We start from the raw sequence: 15,775 nt of genomic DNA, 5'->3' as shown, positions 1-15,775 counted from the left end.
AAGAAAAAAAGAAGAGAGAAATGCCATCTCTCTGGGATTGTTCTGATTGCCCTGCAGTGAGAGAAGCACGATGCTGTAGGGAGGTGAGGAAAGGGAAGAACCACTCAAGCCACAAACAAATTGAGATGTGCCAAGAAAGGGACCACCTCTTTCAGCTCCATATGCAAACCCAGTAGAGAGATGAGACTCAGAACAGGTGTGTGATACATACAGAGTGGCAGGGGATACACACAGTTACTGCACACACCAGTCAGAACCTCTTTCCTTCCTCTTTACCCCTGGCTGGGTAATGCACCAGTTGCAGCCACCCATTGCAGAAAGAGGGGGAAAAGGGAGAGTGATGCCACTTGGGCACCCACTCTCCTCCCCTGATCTGGAATGTTAAACTGCTCAGCTTTCACCTGGAAGCTTCAGAGCACACAACACCATAAGAAATATAGGAACTCAGATTGGTGTTTGATTTTTAAACTGTTACAGCAAAAACTTCAGTAAGGTCTGGTAAATTTATTTATCTGGGAAGAGATGACACCTTCCATCAGACTTTATGCTTCTCCTCCAACATCCCTCATTGCATTGAAGGATAGCTTGATAATTGGAATTTCTATCATAAAGTCTCAGCAATATTTGCCATTAAGTCCCAAGTCTAAGAAGAGGGTGGGGGGAGTCATTGTTTTGTAAGACATAGTTTAAAAATAAAAAAGACAAGCAAAGTTCATAATCCACGGCTGAGGTATCAAAATGGGATTATGATTTTTTTTCCCAAACAGGAATATTTACACATGTTAAGAGGTATTTTGGGAAACCATTCATACTTTGACAGGAAACAGCAATAGACAGACTTGGAAGGGTAGAAGCCTTTTAAGGGTTATTAGCAAGCTAAAAATCACATTTAAAACAACAACAAAAAAAGTCCTTACAAATCATTGCTATTACCACCTTAGATTACAAGTACTGGAATAATTGTAAAAATAGAAATCATTATTCAAGATATTCAGCTTTGGTCTACCCTTTGATTTCTACGAAATATTACCTATGAAAAATTACACCATCACCATTATTATTATCCATACTTGACACCTAAAAAGCCTCAAAAAAGAACTAACCAGACACACCACGTACATGTAAGCTTCCCTCAAATCTCAGTCCCAGGTGAACATACTCACTAGGGACTTCCTTCTTGGGTGTGATGGATTAGCACAATGTTGCCATATTTAAAAACTGTAGAAATGCATTTAAGACTTATGTCTCTAAGCTGTTTGCATCAAAGTTTTGAAATTACTTCAAAGAACTTAGGGTTAGGCCACCAAAATTAAAGGAAAATCAGTACATCAAAATATTTGTATTTCTATTAAGATTGTAAAGTTAAACTTAAGTCTGCCGTGTTGCTAAATTCTCATTGTCAATGAGCAAGGAAGGGGAAAAGATAAGGAAAGTGTTTAATTTATGGAAGTCACTATTGGCATCTGACTATTAACTATCTGCAAATGACACCAATGGATAAAACTCAAAGACTATTAACTATTATTATTATTGCAAATGTTTCCTTGCAATTTTTCTATTTTACATGTATGATGGCTTGAGAAGCAGATTTGAAAGAAATAAAGTATGATTCAACTCCCTCTTAAGCCATTAAGAATCTGAAGAGGCACCCTTAATTACCACATTTTTAATAATGAAATGAAGAACAAGATCAGGTCTCGATTTCAGCTGGTGCAATGTGGAACATCATTAGCAAGATCTTGTGAAATTTGGTAACTTTTATTTGCTGCTGAATTCAATTCCTCATAGAACTAAACCTAAGCAGTAAAAAAAGTGAAAGGTATATTTGTTTCTTGAAGTATGCTCTCTTTCAATAATCTAAGGTGCTATTAGAAGCATACGTAAGGACATTAAAAAAAATATGATTTTTATTCCAACATTTCCTTTTAAGCCTCAAATATGACCAGCATTAATATCATTATGATCTGCTGAAAATGCCACCTGATTGCTAAATCCCTTTGAAGAATAAGTCATCAACTGCCTATTAAGTAATAATGGTAAGATACAGCGACTATGCGATCTTGTCAAACTTATTCTTTGATGTTGTCCTACTGAGACGTCAGAAATTGATCACAAGAGATCAATTAATGAAATCAAGATTTAAGTTTGCTTCACTGGATGCTTATTTTGTGCAAAACACTGTTTCCATGCTCTTTTCCAGTACATTTTGCAGTGGCATAAGAGTTCTCAGACCTCTGCATTTCACTAGCAACCAGGAGTCCTGGTGCAGAAAGAAGGAAATGGATTTTCACAGGTCCCTAGGACTTTAAAGACATAGAGGAGACCTCAAGACCACTTATGCTGGTTTCAAACAGGATAACAATTGGCAGGAGCCCAAAACAGGTTTCAGGAAGTAATTCAATCAAGCAAAGTGCTGGAAGCTTTACTAGACTATAAACTTAGAGCTGACAGTGTGTCTTTATTCACAAGAATTACACAGAATCTTAGGGTGGAACTGCGATTTCCAATACTTGGAATACTTATGTTATCTTCATAGAACTGAGACTAGATCTGTGGATGTATCCATAGCTTAAGACATGGACTATATCAATTTCTAGTGGGGGATAGCATCTTCTCATGAAGTCATGGGAAGTATGTAGAAATCCTCCAGAGATTCTGGGCCAGACGTTTAGATAACACGCACTGTCACAGCCCAACAGAGTTTTTGATGGGGTCTAGACTCTTGCTAGGCACTGCAGTCTTAAAGTGACTTAGCTGACCTTTTCAAGCACTAGGAATACTCACTTTTATCCCTAAATAAGTTAACAAGAATTGGCAGGCCTCTGTCATTGCATTTAGAAGCTGTTACAACTTCACAATAAATGTACTATCAAGCATGTGTTGTATCAGTATTCAGTATGAATATTTAGTTGAGTGCATGCTTAAAAAGGGCATGGGAAGGAACCTTGTTTAGAGGGATTTGAATGTTCTTTACTCATCCTAGTCAGTCAGCTTCTTACTTTCCTTTTAAATTTCCTAGCCCTCAAATTTGTGTAAATTATTTTCTCTGATTTCCTAATATGATGTATTCTGAGGCAAACAGAAGATAACCAGCATGCTTTGGTGTTTTACTGTGACCTAATTGAAGGCAGCTGTGAAATGGCTCCTGATCACTTGGTCTGAAAACAGGCTATATGCAGACCTCAGCTGGATATGGAGTGTTTAGTCATAGCAATGTTATTCTGTGTGCTTAAGAGACTGAAAAAAGGCAGGGGCACAGTGAGATCCCTGCTAACAGTGCAGGGAACATGTAAGAGAAATTTTCCACCTGCATTTGTAAGTAACATTTCCCTCACCACCATGAAAATTTACAAGCTGCCAAGGAAAAGCAAAACATCCCAGCTAAGAGCCACAGCTCTGGCGCAACAGATGTCAAAAAGCATCAAGCATGTGTGAGTGGATTGGACCAACAGATCTTGAAGCAGCAGCACTTACCCTTGGACTGCTGAGAGGACTGGTGGAGAGCCCAGACGATGCTCCGCTGATTGACCGAGACCTGGATGGACACAACAAGGAAAACATCCCTCAGAAAACTGGGACAAGTAACAACCCTGAACACCAGCCACCACAGGCACAGGCATGAAGTGAGGAAGAGGAGGGAGGCTGTCACTGGAAAAGGACATAACTCTTTCCTTTTCTTTCCTTTCACTATTGCCACGTTTTTCAGTTGTCCCCCCACCCCAAATCAAAGAAATGCTGTTGCTCAGGGAGAATACTGTAATCCCTTTCAATCAAGGCAGTTGCTACTTTCTTTTTGGTCATCAAGCACATGGAAGCTACTAGGTCTGCTCTGTGCAAATTGATCAGCTCAATTCAAAAGCATGGTGAAGACATTCAAACTTGTGCTAGAAATTCTGTTTTGCACAGTGCTGGCAGTTACAAAATGAGACTTTCTCTGTCACAAGCAACATGGAAAATCACCATGTGTACAAGACAAAATGGTAGGGAATTCTTCTAGATAATAAAACCCCAAGTCTCCTTTACTCAAGCACACAATAATTTTTATGTGATGACTTCCCACTGAAATCAAAGATTGCATTGGCTTAGCCCTTTCCAGCTTCTCACTGATGGATTTCACATCTTTGCTCTCCAGTGAGAATTCTTGCTGCTGCATTAAGCAAGCCAGGTCTTCTCTGTGGATAATGAGTTCTGCTTTTGTTGATGACTTTACTAATATAAAAATTACAGCTCAGGTGCCCTCAGAAAGAGGCCAGTCAAGGGAGAGTGAACTGTCCTCTCTGCTGACAAGGTCACCTATACTGTTAATGGTCTTATGCTCTGCAGCAAAGGCCACCTATGGAAAATGTCAGCTGCTGACAATAAAATGTGCAAATGTGCTATGCTAAACCTGGTGGAAGAGCAGACAGGCCAGACTGCACAAACACTTCAGCAGATGAAGTTCCTAGGAGGAGGGCTGCCCTGCAGAAAAAACCCCACACCTTATGTGTGACTGTACATGAGTGAGCCCCAGAGGCAGCTGCTTTCTATCCTTTTTAAATAGAAAGTTGTCTTGAAGACTGAAACATCTTACAGGAGAGAATTTGGCTGAGAACCTATTTATTCAACAACCACCATGCAGCAATGTGTCAATATAGCAAAACTATCAATGTTTCCTACCTATAATAACCTACCTATAACAAGAACCATGAAAACAACTACTTGCCTTCAGGTAACAAACATGAAAAGGTGAAATTCCTGTAGAAAATTAAGTGTATAGGTGTATGTATTTTAATATGTGTCTGTCTGTGTTTACACACATATACATTAAAAATTTATATAAGTCAGCTACTGGATGTCAACTTATGCATAAGAATATAAAACAAATTTAGACCATAAACAGTATCAGTTTACTCTGTCCAGCTGTTGTAGAACAAAGCAGAAAAACGATCTCTAAAATGGTCTCCCAGACATTTATTATTAAATAAGTTTGAGTGGCAGAATTTTTTAAAAATAAGTGAACTGCAAAAAAGGAAGTAGTTCCAAGGAAAAAAATTAGCTACAGCTGAACAGAATGGCAGGTTCTGTTTTCTCTACTTGTATCCTCTGTCCTGATGGTTTTGTTTGTATCCCATTGCAGTCTGTCCATCACACTAAGTAGGTGAAAATCAGAAGCTCACTCACAGAATGTTTTTTTGGCCAGATTAAATCTCAGCTGGCACTATGAAGATCTGGGGCACTCATCCTATGCAGAAAATTCCCACATAGGTTTTTTTCTTGTACCCTGATGTAGTCTGCCCATCACAGGGTAGCAGTAAAAAACTAGGCTCACTCCTGGCATTCTTTCACACTAGATTAAGCCTAAATTTGTACCATCAAGATCTGGGGCACTCATAAAGGTTTATGCAAAGTAATTTTAAGGGGAGAACTGTCTGCTCCACTTTTGAAAGACTACTGTATGTGCCTTTCCTATAAGTGAAGTAGCTGACTGCACCACAGATGTGTCGTGCAGATGGGAAGTCCATTTAGTTAAAATGTTCCTTGCATGAATCATCAGGAAAAGCTTCTTCCACACTATAAATTACAAGAGGAATCCATAGATTATTTCGGAAAAATGTGGAAGGCATTCAGGTGCCCAGAGATGCAGTTATACACCAACTTAAAGGAATTATTTCCACCATCTCTTAATTGTGGTGGGAACGTCCTCTCTGACACTCACCTGAATTCCAGGATATTTGCTTAAAAGTTACACTCTGCTATTTCCTTTTTGCAATCAGGTGTTTCCAACAGTCCTGAATTCTCACTTCCCAACCCCATTGCCTCTTATTTTTTTGCAAAAAGGATCACACACATGTAGGGCAGAATATGGCAGTCCCCACCTCCCAAATCCCAATTCTTTATTGGAAGCAATATTTGAAAAATTGTTGTTGTGTACTGTGCTTTCATCCAGCCTAGGAGCCTGAGGCAGGGGACATAAGAGAGAGTTAGTATGAAATGCTCCTGGAAATGCATTCAGTATCCACATGATTGCTATTGAACAAGATTTATTTCTGCTGCTGATTTACATGCAAAATATGTAAGAAGTAAAGTAGGCCCTATAGCAAGCTTCAGTTTGTCCACACTGGAAATTGTATATAGGAGCAGTGGAAAGAATTTTAAAAAGCCTGTGTTCAATTTAGGTGCCAGGGTGAAAAAGAAAGCTATATGTTTTCAGAAGTCCTCCTCCTTTACCAGAAAGTGGTAGTATAGGATATGACACCAAGACTGAGGAGATTTTCCTTGCATCTTCTTTAATTTAACAAATCTTCCATAATTTACCTTTACGAATAGGATATGATTCTCAAGCTAGCTATAAAATTTCAGTACCATGCCCCACTATGTGGTTCTGTACTCCAGTACAAAAAGTGCTAACAAGCAAAAATGACAGATTTGTCCCTCTCATCAAGATCATTTCAGCTAAGAAATGCTGTAATTCAGTTTGTAAAAAACAGTCACATGCACTGCTCCTGTATCTCAGAGTCAGGCGGACAGAACTGGGACAGGGCCAAAAGAAAGGAATGAAAATGTTGCATTATGCTGAAATTCTGTAATGAAAGAACAGGAATTTAAATTTTTAGCCCCCTCACCAGAAAATGAAAGTTTGAGGCCCTACAGGCAGCATTAATATGGCAGACTCTTACGTCTTTTGTGTGGAAAGAGGTACGACATCATCTCCATGGCTATGAAATACATTATTTAGTGAGAAGTATTTATTAGTGAGTAACCTCCTAAGAGTCTTTACAGGCATTAAATGTTATTGGAAGTATTAAATCTATAATTATTCCAATAACTTAATACTAAATGCAACAATCCACGAAACTGTGAACACTGTGTGTGACTCATTTTGCTCTGTGTTTTGCTTTCCTGTGTGCTTGTGCATTAACTCAATGGAAGTCATCAAAAGGTTGTTGAAAATAGAAGCTTTCTATTTGTGCAGTTGCTCAGATAAAGAGCATTCCCTCAAACACAACTGCCAGATTTAGAGACCCAAGAAGAGACTCTTTAGTGACACAGTTGTTTAGACAAGCCTGGAGGGAGGAATTCAAAAACCCCAAAACATAAGGGAGGCAGACCCAAGGTTTAGGAGGGGGAAGATGCAGAGGGCACTCTAAACATGAAGTGGACACCAAGATCATTGCAGGCTATTCCTCCCATTCCACAGACTGACAATAATCTGGAGACAGCTGAGCTATGAAAGAGAGAGGCAAAGGACTGAAACGAAATGTGCGTGTGTGGGCTGGAGTTTGTAGCTGTGATGATTTTATACCTTATTCAATATATTTGATAATTCAAGGTATCAAAGTTGAAAGGTCCTTCATTTTAAAGTAATTTTGTACTCATTTTAGCCAGCTGCTGTCAAGCAAAAGCCATGCAAGGCCCAGTTCATGTCAGACCAGTTTTCTGAAACTGAATCCAGTTTCCAGCTGGTTTCAGAGAATGCAGAATTTCCTGAAAGGTGCAGGGCTGAAGCCTGACACTGCTGAGGTGCAGATAGAGAGAAACAGGAGACAGGAGAGTGCAGCTGGCCTGGTAACTGCACTGCACATGTAGCACATGTACAGAGCATCTCTCCATCACCCTTCTCTCAGATCTGTTCCCAAATGCTTTAAGCAGTGCCCCTGCTAGGACACACTAGCAGAACATAAAAGCTTCAAAGCATGAATTTAGCATCTAGGTCAGATTTGGCATTTGTTTCTTCTTTGAATAACCATCTCCTAGAGCTTTTTGTTATGAGTTTGGTACCTTGTTGCAGTCCCAGCAGAACTTGCTTTCATAGCACAGTTTTACCAGGATGCTGAATACAGCTGGTCAAGCTGGAGCCATGCTTCCAAGAAGGGGAGCCTGCAGCATGCATGCAGCGTGCAGAGATGCATCCGACTTGTGTCCCTGGGTGAAATGCCTTAGAAATTCTGAATTGGTTTGATTCCATGTGTGGTTTTGGAAGTCATTCCAGAAAATACCCAGCCAACCTCTTATTTGCTTCAAGCATGAATTGGGTGGAATTTGATACTCCTCTTTCCTTGTTCACTCAAAGCCAAAAAGATCTAAACTGAAACTTCAGGGTAGGAGACCCCTGACAATGACCTGAATCAACATGCAAGAGGTGAGCAGTCAGGCTGTGTTGAATCTCATCACTCTTACTTTTGGGTGTCTGAAAGGTACAAACTGTGCTTCCTCACCCTCTGATTCAGGGAACATGTATAGAATACCTTGGATGTTCCACAGTCTTACAGTCCCAGCCATGCAAATAACACTGTGACAGCTCTTACTGGGAATACTCATGCTTGAGTCAGAAGGTCTGCTCATGGTAACAACCACTTGTAAGATGAAGCCTTACAGAGAGTGCAGAGGAAGAAGTGTAGGTGCTGGTAACACACCTCTTCTTATTTTCAGCCCATACAGATGGTGATGTTGAACAGCACCATCCTCCTTAATTGGCCAATTATACTAAAGTTCCATCTATAAATAGTTTAGAAAGGATTCAGAGATGTTGAAGCATGCTGCAAACATGAGAAGTAAATGTTACTGGTGCTAATTAGCTTTCTCAATGTGTACCCTCTCAAGAAGTTTTTACTGTAGTCTGTAATGATCTATTACAATGGTTTTATTAAATCATTTATTAATATAATATTCTTCTTCTCTTAAGTATTTATAAATGGAACTTTAATTTGAAGCATGATTGCATTCTTAGCTGTACCTATATTGCCTTTATTGAAAATACAGAGCTTTGAAGATATATTTGTCTCTAGGGCCATCTGTTCACCTCTTAAGAAAACATATTCTAAAAAGAGAGGGAATACCCAGCATTTTTTTAATAACATGGATGGGATTCAGTTTCATTAAAAAAAAAAGAAGAAAACTGGATAAGTTAGGATTCAAATTAACTGGAAAATACCAAACAGATACAAAAGTGCTAAACAGGGAATGGGTTTCTTTCTCAGAAGGTGTCTGGTATCTGCACAGTGTCTGAGGACAGTTTTCTGTGCCCACAGACATTGAAATAGAGGGACAAATAAGAGAACAAAAAAATAACCCAAAAGTAAATTATATGGAGTGTGACTCCAACATAAAAGCACACAAACACACACAAAAGCACCAAAAATGCTTCTTCCCACATCTCTCTCTCTCTCTCCCTGCTGTAAAGCCTCAGTCTCTGAATTGTATCAACCTGTGTTGCGTTTGGAAATTGCAAATGAAAAGTTCCTCTACAAAGTTACAACAGGTCCCGCAAGAGGAATAATCCAAAACTAGAGCTTACCCCAATGGATCAGCACTCGCCATCCTCGGAAAGGGAAAATAAAGAGAGAGGGAGAGAGAAAGAAAGAGAGAGGGGTGTGGAGGCAGGTGGAGAGAAGAGTAGGAAAAGCAGAGTGAAATACTGTTCGGAGAACTGAACGGTCACAATCATTGCCACCGGTGCCTAAGTCTTTCCAGAGACCAGGAACACTAGGGGGACAGTTTCATTGACCAGAAAACAACTTTTGTCCCACTCACATATTGCAGACACATCCAACTTTGGCACTGGGGAATATGGAGAGGCACACACTAAGGCTGCAAAAAAAAATTCCCAGCCAAATCCCAATTAAAGCAGTCAGCAGAGCAATGGGGTTCATACTTCATGCTGCATTTCTTTTCTGCCTCTTACATAAGGCACAGTTATATCACACTGTTATCCAGGAAATTGTTCTTTTTGTCCCCAGTTTGTTCAGTGCAGTGTCCCTCTGTCCCCCAAGCTGGCCTGGTAAGAAGTACTTTTTCTTTGCCACGAATGAACTGTGAAATGTATTGGTTATTAAAGCATGCATTTCTGAGCCAGCTTGGGAGCCCAGGGTACAAGATTGTAGCTCAAGCTGTGAATCTGCTTTGATACTGCCTTATTAGTCATGATGGTCTTATAGTCAGGAATTCAGATCAGCTAGAACATACCAGCTCAGCAACCCAGCACTTATCTCTGTGGATGCCATCTTGTGCTCCAGGATCTCATTTTTCATTTAAAATAAATTCAGTCTCTGGGTCTTGTAGGTTGCAAAGGAAATCTTTCAAATGTGAATGGAGAATAAATCAATGCTGTGCTGAAAGGAGTCTGAAAAAGCAGTTCTAAAAGCAAACTGAATCTCTGGCATGTTGACTTTGAAGGCTAGTGACAATTGAAAACATCAGCATTCTTAATTTTTATCTACTAACCAAAGCATTCAAAATGGAAATAGAATTGTCAGGTTATTAAGTTTTCAGGGGTGCAGGTAAGCAAACTCAGGAAAATGTCACCACCTTTTCACATTAACAAAGATTAGATTAGAAATAAAAAAACGGTTTGCTCTTATTAAGCCAAATTATTTTCAAGTTAGGTGCAATGTTTTTTTTCCTCTCTGTCACTTTCTCTCTCTCATTCTCTCCATTTTCAATAAGAGGCTCCCAAGCTGCCAGAGCTACCTCTGGCTGGGTGAGGAAAATCTATTCGCCACAAGACAGAAATGCCAAATTTAATATATGCCCAGTAGATTTCACAGTTTACTGCTCAGTGCAACTAGCCATGCCTCCAGTTACATCAACATTGCAAGTGCTGGGCTGAGCCACCAAGGCAGTTTTGGGAACAGTTAAAATGAAAATGCAGTCAGAATAGGACAAAAAAGCTGTTGTGCTATGCATTGATAGAGAAGTGGAAAGAAGCATTACAGTAAGTTCTTTTTCATGTGTTTGAGTGACACTCCATTTATATTTCAGCCTGTGGAGTGCAAATTTGGGTAAAATCTAATTCACATATATATACCAATATATGTATATATTTAGGAACAAATGCTGTCCTCAATTATACCTGTACCAATCTATCTACGGTGATGTAACTGACAAGAGCAAATTGACACCCATTGCATATACTGGAACCTGTGTGTATATTTATACAGAAAATACACCCATATTCACACATGCAGAATAGTCAAATGTAAATAGAATGGGTGCAAGAAGGTTCAATAATGTTTCTTTCAAGTCATTTTCCCAATAGGGAAGGCACTGAAGAGGTTAACAAAGAGAATGGAAAGCAAATTGACAATAGGGTAAAGGAAAGGGGGAATGAGGTTTAAAAAAAAATGAACAATCCCAGGACACAATAGACCCAGAAGCGCAGACATGTGCATTCCCTATAATACTGAAGCAAGTGAACTACGGAGCTGCAGCAACCCAGATACAGAAGAAGAGAAGCACTGAAAGAGGGGGTGAAAGAAAGTCAGAAAGAAAAAGAAAAAGAAAGGGACAGTGGCCTCAGCTACTAAGACAACCATGTGCATCTAGAGGGAAGGGACCCTTAAAGATGCAGTATTCCTTTAAAAAAGGTATCATAAAATTGGACAATTAAACACTGAACAAAAATTTAATGGCCACCCTGATTTATGAGACCCCATTTTGCTGGGGTCCTCTTTGCTGGCTACCCCTTCCTTTCATGTGGTTGTGCACAGATCTAGAATCCAGGTTCTCTCCCATTCCCATCACTGAGGTCCTTCACTTGACTCAGAAGTGAGAGGGAGATAAGACCACAGTGAATGTGGTCCTCAAAAATTCAGCCTGGTCCTTGAATGAGCAGGACTGTGGGTGATCCTCATGCAGTGCTCTAACCTTCTCCTCCTGTTTTCTGAAAAATACCACCTTTGAGAAGGAACACAAAATGCCTATGTGGATTTAAGAAATTCCCACAGAAGATACAGAAGTGTCATTTCTTCTGCTCCTAACACAGCTGCAGCAGCTGCCAGAGAAGGACAAAGGGACAAGGAATGGTGCTTAGAACATCCACTGAAAGACTCCTCTCCTGTCACAGATAAAATGTATGCATCTCTTTTACTGGACCTGATTCCTAATTACTATGAAAAATCTCACTTTTGGAGTAACCTTGGACTAACTTTTAATGCAAGAAGTGCCACATGTTAAAGAGCAGAACTTACACATAGGGAGTATCAGAGAAAGGAACAGGAATTTCCATGTCTGTGCTAACAGCCCAGGATAGCCCAGCCTGTTTAGTATAGTATATATACAGCCTGTATAGTAGGCTGTATAACCACTACTTCTTTATGGCTGTGGAACTACAAGGTTGCTAACAAATCAGGTCCAATCCAATGCCTGCTGGTTTTTGGCACCTTAGAGAGGGTGCTTTACACACTGCACGAGGCACAATCTCTCCTGCAAATGCACGATGCTCCTCACTGTGGCAGGTTCAGGACTTGAAACATTGACCACAGAAGACTGTCTCAGACTGCAAAAGGTCAAAACAGTCCCTCACACATCCTGCAATTCTCCTGAGGCATAAGGGCCACCTTTATCTCTGTATAGAAATATTTCTATGAAAACGGGAAATGGAAATAAGAATGGTTTGCAAAGTCCATAGGTTCCTTTAAGGAAGCCATTGCGCCTCTCTTTTTGAATCATATGCCACACTTGTAACCTTTGGGTAAGCTTAGTGTTTGTTCAAAATGTGTAAGGATTACATTTTGATGAAGAGTTATCCTTTGGGATGCCAGTTTTCAACACAGAGAAAAATTCTCTTCCTCTGAGATCAAAAGTTTAGAAACAACATGTACACTAAAAACCTATACAAAAGTATGAACGTTTTTTTGTGTTCATGGACCCACATAAGGCCACTTAAAGTCTGTAAATGTGGTGGCCTACCTGTCTTCCATTGTGCCTCTGTTGAGAGTTGGGTGTTACCCTTTCTGCTGTTCTTCAGCATCTGTCACTTGAACTGTTGGATTAGAATCATCCTCCAAAAACCCTGTTTTCAACCACGTTTTCCTCCTGTGTCCTCTGGGTAGTCTTAAAGAGCTTGTCGCTTACCAGAGGTCCTTAATATTTTGTCTATCAGACTGAATTTCCAAATTTTCCTACCACTGTTGTCACTCACTCAGTTGTGCTGCTGTCTCTAATGCTCAGAGTGGAACATTCTGGGCTTTCCTAGTGTTTTATATTCCAATCCTTCCCAAAGAAGTCTTAAGCAAATACATCTTCTACCCTGGGCAGAACTTCTACTCATGGCAGAACTGAACCAGAAATAGCAGTAGGATGAAATTTGAGTGGGGAAATAATTGGTACAGTCCAAGGCTGCATTGGGGATAGCCTCAAATGAATGGTACTGTACAAAAACGCACATAGTGTGGAGCTGTAAATATCGCACCCTCTTTGCTTCTCTCTAAAGAAGAAAGAGAGAACAGCTCTGTCCCCACACAGAGAAGGTAAGTACTGCATCTTTAAGGTCTCAGCAGTGAGGTAGAGGAGAGGAACATATTGTCAGTGTTTATACCTTTCTTCTTTGTTGAATTTGGGATTGGCTTCAGAGATATCCAGGCTTTTACTGAACATTGTTTTACTATGGCAGGAACAAAGCGAGAAAACACAGTTACTAGTGTGGACATTTTTATAAAAGAGAGTCACCTGTAGCAATGCTGGACACCCAGTCCCCCAACCCATCCTCCCCTTTTTAAGCAACGCTCTGAAAAACCTTTCCTTTACTTTACAGTCATGGCTCAAGCCTACACAGTGCTCAAGTTCATTATCTTCCCCTGACTTCTGAGGTCTAAGATGACTTCCCCCATGCACACTTGTAAACCTTGCTCTCCTTTATTTAATTTAAAACCCAGGTACCATCTACTTTGTCACAGTGTCCAGGGAAAACAGAACACACCTGAAGCATTAATTGCAAAGCATTCATTACTCATGACTTTTCCAGAAGACCTCAACACTAAGCATGCTCTCAGAAAAGGTTAAAATCAGACCATAGAGCCTCTTAGAGGAAGAGTAATCCATTTTGTATTCTAATTTGTAGGGTCCATTACCACTTAACTCGCAACTCTCTTCCTTATACTCAGTGTATAGAGAAATGCCTGTCTTTCTCATCTTGGGTCTGAATCCCTGCAGCTTAGAAGTGAAATTCCCTGTGCTTTGCTAAAAGGGCAGCTCTCTGTAATATATTTCACTTCACTGTTTCACAGAACACTGCTTCCTAATGTTAGCTGATCTCTCATGCAAGCTCTCCACTTCAAAAACTAGAAGAAAATGAATAGTTAATGAAGCCCATTTTAGAATGGTTTTTGGACTCTCACAGCAAAGCTGCTGAAAATTTCTGCCATATCCCTGCTGGATTCTTGCTCCCATGGAATTCTTCCTAGTCTGTTGTGATTTTAGCACAAGGGACAAATTAGCTGATGTTAAACTAAGCTCAGAACCTACTTCTTTTCTTTTGACATTTCAATGAAATATCAGATAGTCTGAGAGGTGGGGATACCAAAACAGCACAAGTAATTAAGATATAATTATGAACCCAGTTTAGTTGACAACTAGCAGGGAAACCCAAGAACTAACAAAACTTAGTCACCACTTTTAGAGGGGCTAGAATTTATGCATACCAACTTTGCCATTCACAAGGATCCACTGGAGAACACCTGGAGAGGTTGGCACAAGCATTTCAAGGAGCCTGTAAGCTCCACAAGCAGCTTTTGTGTGAGTTTTCCTCGTCCATTATTCAAAACCAAGTCACTGAAGGATTATGTTTTTCACTTAATACTTTCTCAGTCTGGAGGCTGCCAAGTTTTAAATTTCAGTGGAAAGATATGCCCTAAACAAGTCAAGACCAGACACTTGTAGGGCCCCCACACTGTTACCAAAAGCACAGATCATGATACAGACATGCAAACCCGAGGTCGTAACAGAAATCCTCCTTATGCAAGCAAATATCTGTTTACTACCGGGAAAGAGGAAAGTAGGACTAAATCGCAAGACACTTGGGTGTGTTCTGTCCACTGGTCAGAAGTATATTTTTGCCAGCTCAAGGAAGAAGCAATGGCGCTGTTTCTCCAGATGTTTACACAAGTCATCTGTGTTTAAATAGGAGACCTGATTCCATGGTCAATCTTCCTTGTATTGTAGGATAAAAGCACTGAATAGTTGTCTCTTGAGATCAAAAAAGGCAATTCTTAAAAAAGCATTCTCCTTGGGGATCTAAACCCTACTGCTGTAAAACCAACTGTCAGTGGGTCATTTCATGGGATATAATATGCACCTAGCCATTAAAAATCCCCATTCTTGGTGGAAGGCACCACTTGTCACTTTGTTACTGAGTGCTCTGACAGATGGTGTCCCATCAGCAATGCATTGTCCCCAGACACTCCCCATGCAGTGGGGTTCGTTAGTGAAGCCAGTTCGGGTTATAAACGACTGTGCCGCCAGCAGCACGAAATGTGCCATTGTCATCTCTGCATGTGCATGGGATGAATTATGGAAGCTCACACGTGGAATAAAATAACAACTTCCCTTTAACCCCTTCAAAAACAAGCACTACCATGCCCATCATCATCAATCATGGTGTTATTACTCCCTTTCTCCACCCTTAATCACACTTTTATGTCCATTCCTGACCTGTGGTATGTATTGCCCCATATCTCTTTTGTGCCTGCAGGTTTTGCTTCCTCCTTAAGCCAAAGCCCTTGTTTACTGTTATGTAGCCTGGATATATCTCTCCCCTGAACTTATCCCAGACCTTTTGATTTCAACTGTTTCCTCATGTGCAGAACTGAGTGAGACATTTAAAAGCAAAAGAAATACTTTGAATAGCAAGATACAGCTTTGCCTCTTCAGGCTTCTGAACCCAAATTCAAAGTTCAGATATGAAAAAAATCGTTTCAGCTCTCAGAAAATGCTGTGGTCAATTTAACACCTCATGATTGTTCCATTCAGTTGGACACTCCCTGTGAAGGAGCTTTGGGGTGGGGAGAAGTGATTTGCCTCT

General features: G+C 40.2%; 1 protein-coding gene across 13 annotated transcripts in view; it reads right to left on the bottom strand.

The window, feature by feature from the left end:
* The window catches only part of BRSK2 (BR serine/threonine kinase 2), a 311,333-nt gene that overhangs the window by 31,082 nt on the left and 264,476 nt on the right, over nucleotides 1–15,775 (bottom strand). For 5 of the 13 annotated variants that reach the window (XM_074543289.1, XM_074543290.1, XM_074543299.1 and 2 more), the window contains exons 13-14: nucleotides 13,295–13,360; nucleotides 3,475–3,535 (exon numbers count right to left, since the gene is read on the bottom strand). In XM_074543289.1, coding sequence (XP_074399390.1) covers nucleotides 3,475–3,535; nucleotides 13,295–13,360 — 127 coding nt within the window. Of the gene's footprint in view, nucleotides 1–3,474; nucleotides 3,536–9,274; nucleotides 9,299–13,294; nucleotides 13,361–15,775 lie in introns of all 13 variants that reach the window. The other 8 variants (XM_074543291.1, XM_074543295.1, XM_074543297.1 and 5 more) reach the window with 2 other exon arrangements.

This window comes from Zonotrichia albicollis, chromosome 6 (assembly GCF_047830755.1).
Source record: "Zonotrichia albicollis isolate bZonAlb1 chromosome 6, bZonAlb1.hap1, whole genome shotgun sequence".
In the NCBI taxonomy this organism is placed as follows: domain Eukaryota; kingdom Metazoa; phylum Chordata; class Aves; order Passeriformes; family Passerellidae; genus Zonotrichia; species Zonotrichia albicollis.
The sequence above is the reverse complement of the archived record's forward strand: the minus strand, read 5'-3'. Positions and strand labels throughout refer to the sequence as shown.